The sequence below is a fragment of the Rhamphochromis sp. 'chilingali' genome, assembly GCF_963969265.1.
Source record: "Rhamphochromis sp. 'chilingali' genome assembly, chromosome: 14".
NCBI classification, from domain to species: Eukaryota; Metazoa; Chordata; class Actinopteri; order Cichliformes; family Cichlidae; genus Rhamphochromis; species Rhamphochromis sp. 'chilingali'.
This window is the reverse complement of record NC_137941.1, coordinates 16,675,195-16,698,433: the sequence shown is the minus strand read 5'-3', so window position 1 is coordinate 16,698,433 and position 23,239 is coordinate 16,675,195. Positions and strand designations below refer to the sequence as shown.

General features: G+C 41.1%; 1 protein-coding gene across 1 annotated transcript in view; it reads right to left on the bottom strand.

Moving 5' to 3' along the window:
- Nucleotides 1–7,768: 7,768 nt before the first annotated feature.
- Nucleotides 7,769–23,239, bottom strand: part of myo3b (myosin IIIB) — a gene marked incomplete at both ends in the record, with an annotated part of 47,889 nt that continues 32,418 nt past the window's right edge. The window contains 8 exon segments of the mRNA XM_080902929.1: nucleotides 7,769–7,797; nucleotides 7,800–7,903; nucleotides 8,308–8,354; nucleotides 8,733–8,833; nucleotides 18,947–19,070; nucleotides 20,006–20,057; nucleotides 21,357–21,453; nucleotides 22,879–22,959. Coding sequence (XP_080759055.1) covers nucleotides 7,769–7,797; nucleotides 7,800–7,903; nucleotides 8,308–8,354; nucleotides 8,733–8,833; nucleotides 18,947–19,070; nucleotides 20,006–20,057; nucleotides 21,357–21,453; nucleotides 22,879–22,959 — 635 coding nt within the window.

Here is a 23,239-nt window from a genome sequence, read left to right as displayed (position 1 = left end):
AAGAACGACTCATTAAGTTTTTATTGCCATAAGTTTTTAACAGTATGTGCAAGTGCCAGCACGCGCTGAAACAATTAGCTGTAACCAAACTATTGTGTCTGATCTAAAAGGGGAGAGGGAAATAATTCATCAATCTAAAATGAGGAAAAAAATGTATAAAACAACAGATTTGTGGCGGGTAAATTGTTTTGCCTACAATATCAAAATACCGTTATACATCAGTAATAAATATGAATTAAAAAACATTTAGACACATTTATTTGACTCTTATAAAACAACAATTTACATGAAATAAATATAAATTTACAACAGATGTCAAGTGCGATGTTGGGAAGCAGGTTGTTTTGATCCATAAGACAAATGAAGGCAATCTGCAGGATAAGAGAGAAAAATAAAGATGTTAAAATGCTTTTCATTATCTTTACCCAGGTTTGCACTAACATCCTATTTTAGCAGGGAGAATTCCACCTTATTCTATTGACCTCTAACTTTGGATGTGAAAAAGTGTAGCTGTGTACGGTCTTGACATTTTTGAGTGAACTGACAGCGAGAAGAGAGGATCTGACAGAGTCGCGGGGCGACGCCACAACACGAGCCCTTTTTAACTTTCCATATTCTCTGGACAGTTGGAGAGAAAACAGGTTCCACATCTGTCTCATGCAAGAGATATCAGAGACTTGGGGATGAGTGGAGGTGGGTGATGGGGTGCTGCATGTGTGAGAGGGAGTGTGAATGTGTGGGAGAAACAGAGAAAGACGGGGAGAGAGGGAGAGGCGCTCGAGGCTACTGGGTACTTGAGCCGCTATAATGGTGTCTCGTATGAGAAAACATCTGTGAATTTCCTCAGTGATCTACAACAAAGTATAACTCAGAACAGTCACTCAGCAGACCTTTGAAGTTGCTGTCTGACAGAAAGCTGCCATTGTTCACAGCCCCCAACACACAGAAACTCCAACTTTGGTCTCACTAATTTTCCCTGCAACGCGATACAAGTCTTTTTTTTTTTCCCCTCTCTCTCCCTCTTCCAGGCCTATGAAGCCGGGGATCTCTGCATATTCAAGAGCAAACAGCAAAGCCTTGGCAATGTGCAGGGTTGGCTTGGGGGTCAAGTAAGGCGGGACAGGTCGTTTTACCTTCTCTCAGCCCACCCTGAATGTGCTAATCCAGTCCAGCCTTAAAGAGGAAAACTCTCTCCCCTCTATGATGATGATGATGTACAGACTTGAACAGAGTGAGTTACAGCCTGCAGCGCTCTCCCAGGAACATTATAATAAAGCAACCTCACCTCCAATCACCAAACTCAGATCCAATGGACACTCCTGTGATAATCAAGTGCTATCAACCCTTCAGTTTACTGCACTTAGCTTTTTAAACATTTGTTTATTATATGACCGTCATCTTTTGTTGGAAATGTTTGTGAGCTGCTACAAATATATCACCTTTTTCCACGATCTACTAAGCAGCAGGTGGCAACGACATAACTGTGAGAAATTTGAACCTTACACTAGAAATTCTTGTCATCCTCAAAAAGCAAAAACACAAGAAAATAACAGCACTAGAAGTTGGAATATAAATATTTACAAAGTTATGTATGTTCAACTCAGTTTTGTAACTTTGCTTTAACATAAAGCTGTGTTACGTGTCTGCAGGCTGCATGTTTTCTTTCCCTCTCCTTTTGTTTGCCATTCCCTTAGGTACGCAGACTGCAGGCTGATGTCAATTTGGGGATCTCCAACTAATTAGAGGAGGGAGACCCTGATTGGACAAACCAGGAGGGCACACCTTGATAAGGAGACTGACCTGTGGCTGGGCGCGGCTCTCTTCCCTCCTTCGAATTGTTTGGCACATGTCTAAAACGCCTCTGCTGTATTTCTTTTGTTTGATGGTTGTGGTGGGAGTAAAGTGGACTAGGTAAGTTTGGGGACCCCATACATTTACTCACGTAGAGTCTTTTTGTTAGAAACACTAGGTAAGTAGGTTGGTGCCACCCATGTAATTTTGAGCTTGTTTTGAATTGAGGTTTAGAGTCTTTCCCCCCTTTTTTTGTTTTTCTAGGATAATAGCTCAGCTAAGTTTTGGTTTTGTCTTTTAGGTTGTGCCAAAAAAAACACCAAACTGTCCCTTTCTCCCCCGCATTTGTTGTTTGAATTTGGGTTATTTATTTTGTGAGCGCGCTGCCATTAAACTTTTTTATAACACCTGTACCGGGTTTCCAGAGTTGTTGTGTTATCCCCTTCTGCCCTCGAGGAGACGTAACAAGCTGTCAGATATTGTGGCAGAATATGTCACTATATAGCTATGCAATGCTTAATGCCGTTTTTGCCTTATAGGAGTTTCAATGCAAGTGCCCCCCCCCCCCCCCCTTTTATATGTGTATTTCTATAGATTTTTATATTAATATGGCATCTCTGCAGGTTTTTTTGCCAGTCAAATTTTAAATTGTAAATTTTGAGTTATGTATCCCAAAATTTCAAGTTAATCAGAAGTAAGCCAAAATGTCAAGATACTTGGTCAGCAAGGCAAAATTTTGAGGTACTAACCAAATTTTTATCCACTTATTTATTTTCCAGTGGCAGAAACAAATTCAGATCAGGCAAACCGACAACAGGCAAAGTAGCTCTGACCTCAGAGAGTCAATAATACATCATTGAATGTTGCCATGATTACTATGCAGAGCTAGCCATGAAAGTTAATATACAGAGAAAGTGGATCGCCCCATCAACTGGTACACTGGCAGATATAATGGCATTTCTGAAGAGAGGCATTTATTAAGCTATTCTTGAGATTTTAGAGTTGTTCAAAATGAACTTTGTTTTCCCCCCATGTACAATAGTATTAGGAGTCACGAAAAAATGCCTGGGTCTTTAATTAGAAGATCTTTAATTTGCTCAGATTTATATAAAATTAATGTTAGTATGACTTAACCGATATTGGAGGAGCAAAAACAAATAAAAGATAAATAATCTGCATGGAAAAAATGTCCTCCTTCTTCACACAAGTATTGTATCTACCTGAAATAATAAAAGATAAATACTGTGTTAACTACCTGTCTTTTATGGCTATCTTTCATAATTTTGTATTGGTGTTACATAAATATTTTTTATTTCCATTTTGTTGTTAATTTAAGTTGTTTGAAATGTGCTATATAGTTACAGCTTGTTTGCCTAAAAAAACCCTGTTTCTATTCAAGAACTGTGTTAAGCCACTTCTCTACTTTAGAAAACTGAGCAAATAAACTAAAAAACACAATTTATAAGCAATTTGCAAATGTCCACCTTTATTTTAAGAGTCTTCTGGTAAAAAAAAAGTATTTCATGGCCCATATAAGGAAAGTATTAAAACAATTACACTGTATACTACTTTAGTGTGACCTCAATCAAGGTTGTTTGGTTGAACACCAGGTGACCGCTCCGGTTCCTCCTGGCAGTGGCAAAAATGACAACCTTTCAGCTATGCATCCCAAACCGAAACAAGGCCGTGGTAATTCTCACACTGTTACCAGTCCAGCGTTTATTCAACGGCAGCTGGTCCCACCATCTGGGAAAGCAATGCTGGGGCAAAACAAAACAGGTTACACCTTTGGCCATGCCAAGTCTGCTAGTGCCCCGCTCCCTCGACAAACTGAGAGGGGCTAATCATAATTTCACGCTCTGATTTGTCAAATCCCATTCCAGCACCGGAGGCACCCAAAAAACTTTTAAGTCAATAAATTTCATGGCATACAGGATAACAGCTTTCCCATATTGTTCCTATTGTTCTATGCTGGCTTTCTCCAGCTTTGTCCCTCTCACATCAAGGGTAAGATGTCTCCTTTGCAAATGAAAAGGTAGCTGTAATTTGGACCAAAACATTTAGTCACTTGTAAGATTAGCAAACTCTTTCCTCCTCTCATGCATGCATTTTACATTCATGCAAATGCCAACAACAAAAACAGCGCATGGAGCGCCCTCGACAAACTGCAGGTGAGAGGAAGCTGAAACAAAAGCGACTGTAACCCTAATGGCATCCCTTGTCATTAAGAGACCTTTGATGTATGTGCTCAACGGACTCTTTTATCTCCTTCTTCCTCCTCTTCCTCTTCCTCCCTGTGCTTTTAACCTGCTCAACAAGTTTCTTTATTACTGCATTCTTAGGGCATGTTTCTCTTTTTTTGCCCTTTCACATACATCTGACATCTGGCTGACACTCTTGCATGTCACTCTTTCCAACGCTAGCCAGCAAACAGCACTGCAATGCTGAGTTTGTAGCTATTTTAGTAGTCTGCATTATGAAGCAAGGCATTAATTCTTTACTCACAAAAAACCCCAACATATGGTATGCAACCATAATATAGCAAGATACATTTAGTGTGGTGGAAATGTGACAGATCTGGATATGAAAAGCACGTAAACTGCATTAAAACAGTATTTGAAAAGGCTGCACATGAAATGCTGCATCGAAACTCTCCCTTTGAACTCAAAGGATAGAGAAACAGGACAATGTTGGCCTAATCGTGTTCCCTCTTTGAAGTGAGACATCACTATTAGGTGAAAAGGTAAGTATGCTTCTTTAGAAAATAAAAGCTTTTCATCATTTGTTAAGGCTGCAGCGCAGGCGATTTTCATAAAGGTGGTTTAAAAACTTTGGATAACAGTGTTTGGAGCTGCCTTGGATGTAGCTTTAATGAATGTGCAGCACATGAAGCAAATAGCTAAAATGGCAAGAATAACAGCAGCAGTAACGTTAGCCACATTAAAGGAGTCCTCTCCCGCACACCAGATGTTGTCAGATTTAATGAGGGAAAACAAGAAGGAGCGGCTTTTTTGGGCTTTTTTTTTTTTTTTACAAAAACGTATTAAAGAAAACACAGGTGTCAGGCCTCCAACGCTGGCCTAACCTACCCGCTGTCCCCCAAAATGACCCGGAGGCTAAACAAACACAAGGGGTTTGGTTCGTCAGGTCAGAACATCCCTCATCGGAATGACAACAGCATTTCATAACATTTGCCTTTTTGCAACACATAATCAGCTATCCGAGGCAATTACGCGCACACCTCTGCTCACCTCCTCTCATATGCTAAAGCAGGCAATCAGCCAGGGAGTTAATTTGGCAGAGGAAAACAGGGGAAGAAACACCCACTCTGGCACCATTTGTCACTACAGTCCAACCTTGTTATTCAAACTAGCGAGCCTATTTGAAATTCCTCTCTGTGGTAAAACAGGGCCAAAATAATCAAGGGAGCATGATCACACTTAATTGATTCAGTGTACTTTTAAGATGCACTACAGGGTGCTGGGGTGACCTATTTCAGACTGCTCTTCAGAGGAACCAACTATCCCAGCAAGGGAGTAATGCACAACGAGGATTTTAATTATTGCAGGATCTGTGGCTACGACCGGAGGTGAAATGCTTCTCAAGTAACTGTGACACTACATTATAACACTGCCAGTGGTCCGGGGTTTTTACGCTTTGAATTTTTATGGACTTAAATATGACAATAAACTGAAAAATAGTTTTTTTTTTTAGCTTAATTATAAAATCTTAATTTAGAAAAACCAAAAATGTTCCTTTCGTATTTTATTGTAAACTGTGCCGTGTTCAGTTTTAGAGTATTTCAGCTATTTATACTTTACTTATTTATACATTATATTTATACTCTCACCACTTAAATTCACCAAATATGTGGCTGTCAACACATGTCTTCATTTATAATGGGCACATTTTGTAGTCTAGTACTCCTGGGAGATCTGGGATACATAACTCAATTTATATGACCCTTGTACTGTGGGCACAATTCAGTCTATCATCAGAATATCTAATCAGTCTGCCTCTTGTGATGCTAGTTTGTCTTTTCTCTTTATTTTATAGCTCTAATTCTTAAAATATTACCTAAAAAAAAATCTGGATCAGAACAGAATTTATAAATATCACAAATATTTTCAGATATTTTTGTCCAGAACTCCCAAACTTTGTCACAAGGCTATAAAGCATAGAGAAAAAAGCCCTCATCAATTGATGTTATGCTATAAAAAGCTCAATCAGCTCAAGACCAGCTCAACCAAAGGCTTAATAACATTAAATATGCGTACCTTGCAGTAAGTCTACTGAAAGATGTAAACACCTTTTAGCTACCTCTATGTCTTCCTCACAGGAGACAGTATGTGCAACTTTTAAACCTATGTGGATTAACCACATCACCACTAAAGACGCTGTGGCTGTTTAAAACAACAAACAGCACAGTTATGGTTGGAAAATGGCAGATTTAAACCACAGTGGTGTCAAGTGACAAAAAAATAGAGACAAAAGCGTCAACCATGCAGAAAATTAAAAGGAGACTTGAGAGGTTAAAGAAGGAAAATCAAAGATTACTACTACAGCTTGTAGTAGTAAAGTAGTAAAGCCTCAGTGTCTCAACCCGAGTCTGACCCTCACAGCATTGAGCTGTAGGATTTGATGAACACCCTGGACCTCGTTAAACCCACCAGGATTCCTGTGAATCTGAACCTAAGTGGAGCTGGGTTTGCTATCAAGGCAGAGCTCTAATGTTTTCCCCGCTGAGTATAAGGAGGATGAGATCCTCAGTCATACCACCCTACTCTTCCTATTAAGATCAAAATCTCCTCTCAGGCCCTCGGGTGTCAACAAAGGGAGATGCAGTAAATGATATGCAAATTGAAAAGAAAAAAAAAAAAAGCTCTACAAATCAACTCGCCAGCCCTGCATTTCCGACACTTCACATCTTAAAAGAAAATTCCTGTATTTAGGGTGAAATTCAAAGTGAGTTCTAGCTCTGCCTCTGTGAAGCTATGTGTGGTGATTCCAGCTCTCAGACAGCACAAAGCCCCTTTAACTACAGGCAACTCGCTGTGGGAGAACTCGTCGAAAGAGTTTTGGGTTTCACGAGGATTTGTCTCCGGATCCGTCTTAGACAATAGACGTAATGCTCGGGAATAGGTAGATGTTTCCATGTCAAGTTAACCCCACTGAGCTGAGCAGCGCACTGCCTGCAAAATGAGGGGCACTTCATTGTAACAGAGAAACGATGGCTCAATTCAACCCTTAGAAAAACAACTGAAAATTATCAATGGCCATTTAATGAGCTTATAATTTATCTAGTCATGAATATAAGAGGATATATAAGACGTGCTTCCTTTTATCTTTTTTTAAACTAAACTAGTTAGACTAAAGAATCAATCAATAAACCAATTAACAGCTACATGGACAATAGGAATATTCACTATATGCAGCCCCGTGGAGCTTGGATATTTGGGACAATGTTACTTCCTCTTTATCCTTCTCTTATGTGGGTTTTTATGAATTTCTGCACCATTTTTATTGCAATTTGAAGATTACATGCAGGATTTCAGCCTCTAGAAATAAAATTCTTTACCATGCAGTAGAACACACATAACAGAAGCTCGGATGTGTAACTTACTAGAGTTAAAGTTATCGTAATAAAAGAAAAAACAAGACTGGAAAAATTGTGCACACGAGGTAGAAATCTAGTACGTCTAGTCTAGTAGAATCTAGTAGAACTATGTGTTCCAAACTCTGAGTCGAAGGAAGAAACTATCCTAACACTGTCACTGATGACGAGCGAATTGCTCCTGTAAACACCTTCTGATCGCTTTGCATTAGCAGACGAGGGCACGGCTCGCGCAGGTCGCTTATTCTGCACCGCTGCTACTTGCTCCACATACCGAAGCACATCCAAAGCAGAGGATGTTCTTTGGAGTGTCTGTCTACACGTCTGAAGCGTCTGTCTTACCGGCTGACATGGTTGTAAGGTTCAGCTCTGACTGACGAGGGGCCCAACTAGAAAGGGTGGGTAGGGGCGGTGGTTGAGTGCTCTTCCTCAGGGATCGACTCCACAGTTGACAGTAATTTGTAGTACTCATCTTCTCCATCCAGCACTTTGATTTGACTGTGATTTTTTTTAAGGAGACAAAAAGATAGTGGTGAGACATTACTGTGATAGAGGAATGGTGCCTTTTTTTAGTTTAATATTGTGTAAAGCTAGACATTTGCAATAGTATTATTTGCAGATGCACCTGAGATGAGGTGTTTGCTTAAGCATACTGCTCTGAAATAGAACGTCAATTACAGTACAGGCACAGTGCAGACCTTCAACAGTTAAAATTAGCATGATGACAAAGGCCCTAATATGTAACCCCCTCTCCAATGACGCAGAGCATCTCCTCATAAAAACCCTGTTATTTTCGGCTCTCCATTTACATTATAAGAAAACAACTCCATTTCTGGATTCTCCTATTCCACAAAGGGCCTGCTCTGTTTAGAGTTGCTGTAAGTAGGAAAGCAGTTATTTACCCAAGTTTTCTCGGCTTCCTCTTGCTCCCCTGGTAATCCAGAGTTCTCTGAGGAAAGGGCCAAGAGCACACAGTCAAAAGATGAGCAGAGAGTCATTAATTTTTAATTCAAAGTGATTTTGTGTTGAATGCGAGCAGATGCTGATAATATCAGAAGTCACAGCATAATTTTTTTCTGATCAAAGGGCTCAAGTGAGTCTGATGAAGCATGCATCTTGCTCAGCTTTGATAAACCACATCAATTATTCACCGTGAAGGCAGACATCCTGACATGAAAGCAACAGATAAAGAGCATAAGCACATGTTCAAGACAAGAGGCAGAGAAGCGTGGGGGTGGGGCTCCAGGGTCTGGCACAGGTAGGTTTAATTGTATTATCATGTGGAACCAAAGTCAGACAAAGGCCTTTATCGGCACTTTGAACTCACATTTAGCTGGTTGTAGTACAGGCTGTCTTCGGGGCTGTTGAGCAGCTTGGGCTGCTGGCCCCGCCGGCGAGGAGTTCTCTGCTGCAGCTTCATCACTGGACCTGCAACAGAGGAAACGAGGGCAGTGATCCAACCAGGCAAAAACAACAACAAGCTCCAACATGATGCCGACGATGATGACAGCGGCGGTAAACCGATTCTGCCTTCTTTTTAAATCGGCGCCCGTGTGTGACGCAAAAGTGACAGAAACACTTTAAATTGACTTAAGTGAGATTATGTCATTTCATTGATGAGATGACTCAATAACAGCTTATTATTATTACATAAACCGCATCTATCACAGGTGCACAGCGGGGGATGTTTGTAGTAGCCGAATTACAAAAGAAACAGGCAGAAGTGACACCGTGCGTTCATGAAAAGTTCACCTTCACACTCAGAGAAGAGTTCATCCTGGTAATAACGTCAGTAGTTTTAAGCTAAGAAAGATCTCATATTTGTTGCTGACAGTCCTGGATCACTCAACTCTGCAGGATGTAGGCACAGAAAAAGTAGGTCAGCATTTAAAAGTGCAGATAATCTCATTAACTGTATTTCACTCAGTAATGAGTACTGCTCATTGCAAATATTCAATGGATGTGTGATTGTAACAAATGGAAAATAAGTATTTGGAATCTTGGGTACTTAAGAGTTTATAGGGTATTAAATGACTATCTTTACAAGATGAGAAATCTTAGTATCTGTTGTTTGAGGAGAAACATTTGGGCAGCACCTTCTAGTCTAGCTTTGTATTACTTTGGTTAATAAGGGATTATTACCGAGTAATAGCCAATTCAACTCTTTACAATACAGAGGAAACTCCAACAATCGGACAGCCCCCTGTGTGCAAGCAATTTGCAACAGTGGGAAGGAAAAACTCAGGTTTAGGGAAGGCCAGCCATCTGCCATAACTGGTTGGGTGTGAGGAGAGGTAGCCAGGACAAAAGAGCCACATGCCAAGTAGTTAACAGTAGTAGTTATAAGACTAATATCACATAATTGGTACTAAGAGGGTAGAAAGTGGGTGTAATAATGTGGAAACAAGTGTATGATTATGAAGCAAAATCAGTTAATAATAGTATATTGGTAACAACAGGACCTGCTAACAATAAAATGTTAATATCTGTGCATTAAAAATTTAAAATACTAACTTGTGGCCTTAATCTCATAAAACAGTAATATTAGTTGATGGTTTAACACATAAGGATACTATTCACAGTGCTGGAATTAATGCTGACTTATGCCTGCAGCATTCTTCTTAGAATAAATAAAGGTAACAGAGTACATATTGTGTTTAATGCTGTGACTTATTACCCAGAAACGTGTGGTAGTTTAATAACCAGAAAACAATTCTCCAAAATGCAAAACTGCCTGTTTCTATCCAATTCCTTAACCTATTAAAGGAAACATCAAAAAGTGTGCTGCTGATCAGTTATACATCTACTAATTGCAGCAGTAGTAGTCAGCGGAGGATTGTTCAGTGGAGCATTGATAGTTTTCTGGATTACACGAGTATGCAGAGGCTTATGATTAGCTACACAGAATTAATTAACTATTTGACAATATACACTATTAGGGTCAGGTGGCAATTTCCAGTGTACCACAACTGAAATTAGTGAAAATGTCAAAGTGTTAATGGCAGAGGCAGAGAGCTCTGCGTGATGGTAAAATTCAAACAAAGTAATAAAGACTGGAAAATAAAGTGGAATCCAACAGGGTGACATTTTGGGGAAAAACACTAGTTAGATGAGACGAAGGATGGCTGCAGGGAGAAAAATGTGATGATACTACAGTGTCATATCTATCAGAGCTTATAAGTCATAGATCAACATAGTAAAACCAGTGCAGTAATACCTGCATTCTTACTCATATCCAGTAGGGGGCGACTCCTCTGGGTAAAAAAAAAAAAAAAGGAATCTTAGTTTATGGAAGTCTATTGGAAAATGGCCTTAGTTCTCACTTAATCTATGTATGTGGTAAACACTTATCTGATAAATTTATAGTCTCAATAGCAAGATTTAGGTCTTACAGAATATAAACTGATGCTCATGTTGTAAATTGTGGCCCCCATTGTACTTCAAGAGACGATAAAGATGAGTATGTTTTAGAGCATGGCTACTTTGTAATTGACAAGTACTGCTGTTAGAATGTGCAGTGCCCTTTTCCCCCTCAGTCAGAGCCTCCCCTTTCTTCCAATATGGTAAAAAAGCTCAAGTCGAGGCTTCCAAGCGGGAGTCCATAAACCAATGGGTGACGTCACTGTGGCTATGCCCATATGTGGTCTATGGTTATGCCACCCAAACACAAGTGAATGCAATTTAACATTTAAAAGTTTTAGCGGTTTTAAAGAGAAGTGACGTCTATTTTATGGCCAATAAATACATATTTTCACCGTGCACACTTCAATAAGAGCCTGACTAAGCAGGTCTGCAGGATTCTAGATGTAGATTTTCACCCTTCCAATTTCCACTCAAATGAGTGACACATGGAAGCTGCGGTCAGTGTGTCAAAAGGAATAAAAAGCAATTACTACATTCAGATCCTGTCTTACTGAGTGATTTCTTCTCTGCAGATGTGTGAAGGCTGTTCTTCCCAACTGCACCACAGAAAGGGAAATCTTATTGGCTTACCAAAGACAATTAGAAATGTGACAATGTGGATATTCAAACATAACACAGTAATAAGGGCTGGCTGCTCTTCCTTACTACACCTTGCTTAGCATTTCAAAGTTCATTGGTTACAAAAGTGTGTTTTTAAAGCTCACCATCTATATTTAATGTCTGACAACGTTTCATCCTCTTTGCCTGCATTTCATGTGAGACAGGACATTTCTTCATCATGTCTTGCTACCTCTGCTTCTCTACCTTGACTAAAGCTGCATTTGCCTTTTCCATCTTAACACTACTTTGTACTCACTTTGAACAGACCTCATCACATCTCAATCCTATACATCAAAGAGCAGGATCCCCCGCCACCCCTTCAATCTTTCCTCGGCTTTCTTGATGTTATTCAAACCAGCACAGGTTTACTAAAGTCACACTTTGTAAATGCCCAGAAAGTTCCTGTCAGTTTTGAGATATTAGCCAACTTTTACCGTGAATCTTATCTACCCATGCCTCAGAGGTGCTAACTGTCCGCTGTGTGGATCCCCGTTACCCCTGAGTATTTGAGGATATTTGGAAGAAATCTCATGTACTGAGGCAAATAGCTCAGGAAAAAAAAAGCAGCTGTGTTTGGATGCATCAGAAGCACTTAGGTTTTAGTCTCACATTAAAATTAATTGGACATTATGCTCTTGCTTAGCCTTTGAAACCTGAAAGAGCATGACATGCTGCAACGAAGAGAAAAATCAGCACAAATAAAATGTTCACACTTTACGTCTCAGTTAAACAATGTCTGTATGTAGGACGTTGTTCTGCTAATGATGCAGAAAATGGTTTTGATAAGCAAATGTTTTATTCCCCTGAAATTGCATCAAAGCCCTCAATCACAAATAATGAATCCTAACGTCCTTGAACAGACTTTTGAAATTAAATCGTATTATGAAACAGACTGCGTACTCTGTGCTTTCAACAAAACACATTAGCTGTGACAGCACGTCCACAAGTATTTAAGAATAATGCAAACTCTTACCTGCATATAGTGCAATTAGGACAATACCCAATTCCCTGATGACTTGAGTGATTCATAGATTATGTTGAAAATGCAGAAAAACAACATTTGGAAACCTCAAGTGAAATTAAATTAAAGGGGATTTATGTCTTTCCTCTTTCTTTACATGTACATATATATATATATATATATATACAGTTACAGCTTTGGATACTCCTTATAAACACGGCTAAAGATAATAATGAGGCCAGAGTATGTACAAGTAATCCCTGTGAGCCAAAAGCTCAGACATCAGTCTGCTTTTGAAGCTCTGTTTCTTTTTTTTTTCTATTTTTTCTACTCGTGCTTTTATGTCTGTTTATGAATATCCTCAATATTGTCTTCTCAGGCAGCTCTTGCTGTGAGCACAGCAGTCCTACCCACCTGCTGTTCAAATCTTCTGTTCGCGAGGGACAGCCAATCAGAAAGAAGCTGGGCTGAAGGGAAAGGGAGGTAAAAAGTCTCAGGGGGCCACGCCAAGGCCTACTATGAGATGAACAAGGATTACTTTAAACTGTGAGTCTTTCTCAGTCAGTTATTCTTTTACATTTAAAAAAATATATAGGGTAGGAAATGAGCATAATAGGTTTCTTTAGCTGATGCTTTAACTGTGTCCCAAGAACTGTAGCAAGTGAAAGCTAAACCCGATGACTGGCTGTAAAGAAAACTGTGGCCAGTAAGTTTACTCAGCTGCAGCTAATTAACATAAATCCTGCTAAATAAATAGATAAATAAATGTAAACACTGTTTTCTACCAGTTGGTGTCTGTAAACATGAGCTTCAAACGGCTTTGCGAAACAAACAAAACTCTGCATCACTTTTAGTCGTACTGCGAGGAATGACAACATCTGTTTGTTGGCCGATCCCCCCACAACTCTCAACAGCTAGTGAAAATTTTGTTTTAATCGTGTTCAGGTCAGGATAGATTCTAACCCCTTGAGGATATCTTTTTTCCCAGCAAATGTCACAGTAGGTGAAAAATATTAACTGATCTAAAACGAAAAGACTAAATACCTCCAAATTACATTCCCTACAACTGAAGCTGTGTTTACTGCAAATACCACTATCAAGACAGAAGCCAAATGTGGAACCTTGTCTGTTTTCCTGCAAAGTTATGTAAAAGCTACTCAGATGGATTTCATGAAACTTGGTTGAGAGGTGGCATTTGTGCAAAAAGAAGAAAAATATTCAGCATTGGCTCGGGATCGCTTACTTCAGATTTGTGGGATACGGTACTGGCACTGGAATTCGCTCTTTTACAGCTCCTCTTTGTCAGGATGGTGACGTAGAACTTTCAATAAAACTTTATTGAAATGTGGCAGAGGTGGCGAATTTGGAAAATAAGGGCCTACGTGATAAAAAAATGATCATGTAGGACAATGACCTTGTAGTTTAGTACCTACAGTCACACAACAACGACTGCACTCTTTGATGTTTTTAATGGAAAATGTTGCAAAATCTCTCAGCAGCTTTATTATTTTATCAGTTTCTACTAAGACATTTTTTTTCCTACTGACATTGATGAGATATTAATGTGTCTGTTTCTACGGATGCAGTTCTTATCTCTCAGGTGCTGTATCTAACCCTGCAGATCTCACAGGAGGTTTAGCCTCACAATTTATCCATCCTGACCTGCAGCGATCAGAGCGTGTAGCAGATCAGAGGATGGGTCAGGCCTCCCATCTCTGTGCCTCCATTTGGGAAATCATTGTCATTTGATCCAGGCCAGCCCCAGAGGAATGCTGCTCCTGCAGATACATTACAGGCAGGGAGCCTGCCAAACTGGCTTCTGGCATGGGAGCACAGCTTGGACACGGGTGGGCAGAGCTGGGAAGGGGTCAGGCAGCGGCTCACACCAAGGGTTTGCTAAATGATCGTGGGTAACGTTTGCTGTTTGGGGTGGGGAGGAATAATAGCCAACTGGGAATACAGAGGCAGTAAGTTTCATGCAATATTGATTTCTCCCTATCAAAAGAAAGCCAAGCAGTGTTTGCTCTTCTTGGTGAAAGACTTACATATTGTACATGTTTGCTTCTTGAGATAAAAAGAATTCTTTTTTTTTTTTTTGGGAGATAGGTACTTCTTTTATTTTCAAAGACTAGCAGATGAGACGTATTACATCTCTAAATACCACTTTGAAATCCCTTGAAAATCAGAACGCTCTTCAGAAACAACATAAAAGAGCCGCTAAAAGGGATTTTTAGTGGAATAAATTAGAGATGTATCGATTTACTTCCAAAGTCACGTGCTGCAATCACCTGACTTCTCCCAGACCACAGAGAACCGCTCGGGTTTTGTTTATTCAGATGGAGAGAGCAGAGGCACCAAAAGGCATCGATTATAAGGAAAAATCATCAGCAGAGGCCTTTGATGTCTAAATGAGGCATGTGCAATCCAGACCCCTCTCTTTACCTCACAACCGCCTCTTCACACACATCCACGCACACATTAGCCCAGACAGCATGCACACAAACGTGCACACACATGCACGCAAACAGTAACAGATATTATTCTTAACTTGCAAACAAAGACCCAAACCAGATATGCAAAGTGGAAGAGCATTTCCAGAACTTTCTCTCATTCCTTTAATAGCCAGTCATGTGCTTTAAATTAGAAGCCGAACTGATCAAGCCTCGCAGATAATGCAGAAAAAGGGGGCAGATCCTGCATCTGTTTTCACTAGTGCAAGCAGAGGATGTTGTTACTTACAAGCAATTTTTCACACTGAAATCAATCATTTCCACTGACAGCAACTTTTGGAACTTTGACTCCTGACAAAAATGCTTGCTAGGAGGAGAAATCTGATTGTGGGAGTCGATCATTTGTCACGAGCTTAATACATGTAATCTATAACCCTGACCAAGAAGGACAAGTAAAAAAGAATAAAGAACGATGAGGGAGAGATGAATGACAAGAAAAGCCAAAAACAGATTAAATATGGAAATGAAGGGCACTGAGCCTTTTCTCTCTTGATCAGTGGAATACCAGCAAATTTTGCTAAATAAAATTAGTACAATAACAACCTAATAGCATTTTGTGCTTGGAAAAGTTTGCTAAAGTACACCAAGTGACTCAATCGACATGTGAAAAATCACAGAGAACTCTGAGCATCGTTTTCCACCTTGATTTTAATGTCTGAGGAGATTATGCTGTTGGAATTGTGATGATGAGTAGTTTGGAAGTACATCCTGTTAACTACTCCCACTGACATTAAGAGGATTACGTAGGTAGCGTCAGACAGAGGCAACTCCTTCCGTTAAGTTGAGTCTTTCCTATCCCTTCCAAATCTCTGCTGCCGCTACGTCGAGCCTGTAATTTGCCTAAAACTGAAGGCATCCGGTGGAGACGCGGCGATATGTGGAGACAGACAGATAAATCAAAAGGCTGAGAGACAGCGAGAGGGAGGGAGAGTATTTGTCTAGAGAACATGGAGAGGGTGGATCATTTGTCTGGCAGATGCATGTTGATACCGTGATGCTGCTTTGGTGGTGATGGTGTTGGTGTATGGGGGGGGGGGCGTTGTGGAGCAGCACCTGGTGGCTGCAAACCTTGTGGGAGGACATGCGGGAAGACGTTTAAGAGCTGAGGGAAGGAGCAGGCGGAGAGGAAAGTGAAATGTTCTTGTGAGTGTGGGATGACCTCAGTGTGGGGAAAAACTGCGCCCACATTTCCAACAAGCGCTCCCAGCTGCAGCTATAAAGCACAGAAACAGCTCGGAGCAACAACCCAAATCAATTCTTATTGACTGTACCGTGTTCTGTGCAGAGGGGATGCAACTATAACCATTAAGACATTACTTTAACTATTTTCCTGTTTTTCTTCTTCTTGTTTCATCCTTTCAAGCCAGCAGGTTAACCATCTTCTGAGGCACAGAGGTAATTGGGCTGTGTCGTAGCCCCACTTTATCACTGTCTCTCTCTTGACATGTATGTTTACCACAACTATAATCTTCAAAAAGCCTGTTAACATAAGTAGCTCAGCTTTCATAAACCATAAAGTCAGCTCTGACTGATCCTCGGCACCATCCTGTTTACCACGCTGAGGAGCATAAGCAGCGCTCTGATCATATCTGCTGCTTGCTAGCAAAGGCTTTCTTTCTGCACACATCTCTGTGACTCATTTCCAAACATGTTGCATTAATATTTAGTGCTCAGGAGACAGGTGACGGAAGGTGACATCGCCTTGAACGTGTAGCTTACAAGACAACACTGCGTATGTGTAACTTTTTCCGCTGAGAGAGCGAGAGAGAGAAAAAAAGAAAAATCAAAGGTTGGTGTTGAAGACAACTGCGAGCGCCTGGAGTACAAAGTGTTTTAATGCTCTCTCCCCATCATAAAATACAGCACTGTGGGTATCTGCCTAAAGAGGGAGAACAGTCGCTTAGCCTGGTGTCGGATATACAGTGAAACAGATCTCTCAGTTGAACACCAGGCTTTTTAAAATCATGCAGGAAAGACCCAACGTCCGTCAAACACATTGAGAGGTTCCAGGTCACGCCCTGGTGTTTTGGCTTTAATGGGAGCAGCGTGTAGAGAGCGCGCGGGTGTCTGGAGGGGTGGAGTAATTCAATTACCACGGTTAATTCTCTGTTTTTTTTTCCCTCTACTGGTGTCCTGAAACACTCCAGGTCGAACTCTAGCCCGAGAGAACCAATGCGATCACCAGAGGCGACGGCAGGATGAGACACAGGAAGAAGTCTGGTCTCCAAACATCTGGCAGGGCAAGGCTTCCATGACTCGCTCAACCTCGGGATGAAAAAAAAAGACCCTCAGATCTGCAGGGATCAAAGTGTGCCCTGGGTGCATGAGCCACTGTGGCCTCCCTCAACATATTCAAATGGGGTTTCCTGAAAGACGTCAGAGCCACAAGCAGGAACATAAATGAAGCAGGAAAAGAGGCAATGATGAATACCTGAAAATCTCTCCACATATAATATCTAAGGAATTAGTCCAGGCTATTTTTTCTGTTGAAAATTTCAACATAATTGAACTGTCAGATCTAGAAAACTTACAACTTACCTACTTAAAAAAAGCATTAGAGTTTGATGTGCTGCAGGAAAAGAGACTAAAAGACTAACCTTCATTTACCCCCAGGATAAATCTCAGAGGTTGCAAGATCACTGCAAAAATCCCCTTGTTACATCAACATGAACCCTAAAAGTCTTTTTTGACCAAAGTCTTTTGTACAATGTTTCACAGTGATCCAAAATCAAATGTAATTTTTCTTCAGTGCACATGAGCGACCTGCTTTTTTAAAATTATTTACAAATAAAGAGGAACATTTCCAGAAACATTACTTTTGCATTTTAATTTCTTAAGGATGGACATTTTATGCATAGCAATCAAAGGATGCTTAAACAATTGCAGAAGCATTTCTTCTGCATTTGCTTGTAGTGGCTTTATTCTCCTTTCACCTCGCACCGCCCAAAAATGTCCTTCAAACTACTTAATCTAGGAAAGAAAGCAATTTGACACAAGCCATCTTTACAGGTATACCCACGAAGCCTTACTGTGGGCATGCTTTATTATTGATGCAATGATGCTATGAATTCATTGTTTTACATTTGAACAAATTCTTGGGCTTTAAACTGTAAAGAAAAACAAAAAAACAGAAAATCATTCAGCTATTATTTTAAACTTACATGTGGACCGACTGGAGGAAAAAAGCAAAGCAAAGCACCAGTTTAGGCAAAATACCCTCACATTCACCGCCATGTTTCCTCTCAATAATCACTTTGACATTATAAATTCATCAAACACTGCCTCCCTTCAGCGGCAGTGATGCCTGGGAGCGGGGGTCACCTGTATGCAGCATTACCGAATTAGCCGCTATCTAACCCAGACCTGCTGTGGCGTGCTGACACTAATCCCGGGCCTGCTGGAGAGCCCTGTCTGTGTTACATTATCATGTCTAATCCCCATAATCTCTCAGCCGCAACGCTAAACACTATTCCACCTCGGTCTCTTACCTCATACCCCTTTAATAACATTAATGAAGGGCCGGGCCCCATTACCAAGGCTACCCTAGCGGTGGGCTGGGTGACGGCCGTAATCAGAGGCCCCCTGCACAGCCACCCACTCAGCCTTCCAGGCAGCAGGAATTAATGTAATTCGTCGCCTGGGGCAAAAAGCAAACCAAACATATGTTCAACAAATCAGGGTTTGTGTATTTTCGTGTCACCGTTACTGTGCAGGTCTATTAGAGTCACTGATGAGATCCTTAGTGAAGGGCCCGCCATGCAGGAGAACGAAAGCTTTGAAGTGCTCGTGCCACTTCGAAACTCCCCCCCCTCCACTTGCCTTGAGACGTTTATGATGAGCTGACCTGAGTTATTAAAATACCACAGAAATGATCGCCCATAATGCCGCTCTTTTTTGCTGTCAACAAAGAATGGCAGCAGGGGATTGGCTGGGATGAAAGGTTGAAAGGGGTCTCGTATTAAAAATGGCACTTTATCCATTAAAGCGGGATTTCTGCTGTCTCTTTGTGTAATTACCTGCACCCGCCAGCTCTGTGCTCGGGCTTACCTTGTTTACACTGCGTGTCTCGCAGCCTTGCCGTCTCCCTGCACGGCGTCGTTACACTGTCTTCTGCTCTGCCTTTGTCTCTCTTGATGTCTTTCACTTGTCTGTCTTGGCTGTCAGGGCCAACCTTGAAAGAGGAGGCGTAAACACACCCAGAAGAGCAATGTCAATGAAAGCACTGAATGAATATATACAAGTTAAAGCATGCCCTGTAATGCGTTTTTTTTTTTTTTTTTTTTTCAATTTAGTCATGTAGATGTTGTATTCATTTATTTACAATTTACAATTTGGCACTCATATAACTCAAACCCATTAATGTGCTTTGCAATGTTAATCAAATGCTAATGCAATTGCATATCCCCCCCCTTTACTAGCCCTACCTCCTAGCAAACAGCACCACACTGACTTAATTGTGAGAGTATGAAAAACAGCACATACAGACTTCCTCTCATATTTAATTTTATCTTTGAATAAAAGAGCTATAGGAAAGTATTAATCTGCTTAACATTTCTAAGTACATCCTCCAAAGGATTTTGCTTTTTTAATCTTACATATGCTCAGCAGAGTTACTGGCAAAAACTGTACATTTTCCTCATTTCATCCTTTCAACATCAAATGGTGAGCAGCAAAAATTGGATCAGACTTCAAAGACTGTGATGTGCTCCAAGTCACGGAGTGGCTCTTCTATTTCACATATTGAATCCGAGCAGGATATCAAAGTGCTACCAAAGAACCTCAGGTCTTTACTAAAAAAGGGGTCTAACATCTGTAGAAAGAAGAGCGCAAAGACAAATCACCTCAGGGAAGAGCGAGCATTTATTCTCAGCCGTGAATTTCCAGCCTTTTGATTCTCTCGTTCCTGTACCACCCTGTCTTCTTCTCCGCTGAGATGGAGGTTGGAGCAAGAGAACTCTTTTGTCTCAAGGACTCAAAAAATTCCCAAAGAATAATCTGGGTTAAAGCTGCTTTGTAGAGGAGCAGCATTGTTTTATTTTATTTTATTTTTTACATACACAGCTAGTAAGGCATAAGGAAAATGCTCATTGATATTCTGCTACTTACATCTTTTTTATGGGTGTAATCTCCGTCTGCCTCTTTGTTGTCCGGGCTGTACCTGTGAAATTAAGACGCACTTTTAACTAAAATGAACGAAAATGATCACTGCAAAATAAAGCATATTGCATCAGCTTATTACAAAGAAATCCAGAGCTGAGGATGATTTTTATTTGTCTTTTTTGCTCCTAAAACATCTCCACTTTATGATTATGTAATTTGCGGAGCAAAAAAGCGCCGATGTGTTTCTGCGCCCGTTCGCTCATGTTGCATTATTTAAAAAGCAAACACCAACGAGACAACATCTGCACGCACAATGCCGCGAGCCAGTGGCAGTCATGCTTCGGGTCTAGAAAAACAAAAATCTCATCCAGTTTGGAACTGGCAATGCAACCGGAGGCTCTGCTGTTTGGATGCAAACACAGAATTCATGCATGGCAGACAGGAGGGGTATCAAAAGGGAAAAGAACAGCATGTAGGTGAGAACACAAATCTTACCGCAGGAAAATGGGCCAGATCATGTCAAAATAAATATATATGGAGAGATTCCAACACTGATTAAACAGAATTGTTAAGTGGAGGTTTGAAGTTTTTTCCCACCAAGGAATATGATTGTAAACATGGAGAGAAAAATCCCCAGATGAGGCTCTGCTCGGTTTGAGTATACAACAAGCATAACATTTTCAGATGTGTAAATCTAGTATTTTGGAGTTTTGGAGTCGGGAGAGAAATGCGCAACCTTGACCAAAATGTCGCAGAAGATTTAAACAAGATATGCAATGCATCTCTAATTTTACGTCTTTCTTTCTAAGAGCTATTGTGAAAGGTCTGAAATCATTCGGGGATACTTAAAACAATTTTTAGGATGCTTAGAGACTTTTTTAATGACAAAAAAAAGGTAAAAGCTGCCATCAACACCTCGTGTGCCACTATTCATTCAGTGGCTGCTCTCCCGCTTAGCAAATACTTTCTTAATGTCTGGCCTGCCCATATGTTGAATAAACACAAGCTCGTACATCTGGACACCAGTGCAGCACCCAGCCCCGCTTGTGGTCAGACAAGTGTGCTATCTTGGTGGAAAGTTATTTATTACGTTTATAAAACTGAAAGAGGTGGTGCACAGGGAGGAGCTTTCTCCTTTGGGTGAAACAGCAGTTCATTATGAGGCAAAAGCAGCTCATCCAGCAAAGGCTGAAGATGAATGGCAAGCATGGGAGGCCTCTTGCTCAGTCAGCCATGGCTACTGGTGGACTATTGTCTGTGCAATGAGGAGCAAATGAAATTACAAAAGAAATCAAAGTACAGGAAAAATGAGACCAATGAGAACAGATGCTGAAGGACAACAAATGTCAAAGCTCACCCTAAATGCTCCTCTTTGGTGGTCTTTTCTCCAGCCTCAGGGTGACATCTGTGCTCCTGGGGTCCACAGTCCCGACGCACCCGATGGCCCCTGTAAGCTGCACAGGATATGAATGCCAGACACGCCGTCAAATGGTCAAATGCCTCACCCCTGTCCTCATATACATGTTGCATGCTCACACAATTACACACAAAGTGTATTTATTATATATTAATCAGGAGCACCAAACAGTTTTGTATTAAGAAACTCTGGATTCACCCGCGAGGAAGTGAGATGTGTTTAGCATGCATATATGGTCTGTGGCGCTGCAGTGAGGAAACTTTGTGCGATTATTGAGACACACTGAGCTCAGACGGATGGTAAAAGGAGCCTGCTGACTTACTCCGTCGACGGGCTTTGTGTTTTTCTGGTAAAATTATATGCACAGGAAAAGAAGGCTCAAGTACATTGTTGAGCAATGGTTCTATTTTGCATGGTCTAATCTGATCGATGGTGAGCATGTCCCCCAGGCCCCGCTGAGATCTGAGAAGCCACCAGGCTCATACATTTGAAAGGCATCTGTTTATTTTCAGAATGCAAATGCAGCCCACCTCAAAGGCTATAAGCTGCAGAGAACACACAAAGTGAATGTGCTGGAGTGCTCCGCCGGGGGGCTGAGGCCCCACTTATGTCAGGTTCAGGTTCTCCCCCCACCCCGCCTTCCATCCCCTTCCCGAACCCCGGCGGCCACACACAAACACGCTTCTCTAAAAAGAAAGACAGCGGCGACAGAGAGGCTTTCCCAACACCAAAACCATGTTTACCCATTCTGCAGCTTTATTTACAAGGGTTTAATGGAGGACATTTACACAAGGTGTGCAGGCGACTGAGATGCTCCATGTGCCAGATGAGGGCAGCCCTTAGGAGAGCCAGGGGAAACAATGCCAGATCTCCTCCCTCCTGCCCTCCTCTCTCCTGCCCCTTTTGGCACCCTCCCTTGTCCTCCAGTGAGAGCCTCCGAGGAGGGGGAGGGGGGCTGGGAAGGTTAATGTGCCCACTTTGATCTTCGTCAAGGCACACTGAGTAAGAATTAATTTACATTTCAGATGAAAAGGTTGACAGTATAAAAAGGCATCTTGTTTCTGGTATGTGAGAGCTGTGTAATAGGCCAGGAATTTGAGAGAGGAAGTCGTGAGGAAACAGAAGGGATAAGCCCCTCTCTTGCCTTTACTGGGAAAGAGATGAAAGGAAAAAAAGGATCTCAGTATGCACTGTTCTTCTGAAACATGGGGACCAAATGCTGCCCAAACTTTCAAAAGCTTTTCTGTATGCATTATTAATTAATTATTACTATTTCGTAGGCCACTCATGGAGATCAAAAAGGTGTTTCACAAAGATGTAAGGTTTCCAGGCCTTTATCCCGTTTCCTTTTGAAAATGTATGAAAACACTGGCGCGAATTTCCACCGGACATGGGGCCGCGTGAGAAATTCCAGATGTCTCCACTTGAATATTTGAACTTGAAAATTTAAACATTTCTTTACCTGATTGTATGCGGACAGCTGCCTCTTCCCGCTCTTTTTTGATTTGCTTGAGGTTCTGCCGAGCAACATAGCCCCTCCAGGCTAAGGGGAAAAGAAAGAGACAGTGTGTGTATGCGTGTGTGTGTGCGAGAGATTGCTGACCTACCTCTGTGAAACAAAATAGACTGCGCATACTACACAAGATCCCACTTCAAAACACTGCTAAACCAGGTGGCAGAGGGATGGATCCCTTTGAACTCTCTGAGGTCTTATTGTCTGCTCTGAAGCATTGCTCTTAACCCTCATAGGTCAAGCTGTGGTTATCAAACTATCTCTTTTATGAAGACTCACAGGCACATAATAGGCTAGATGTCATTAAGAA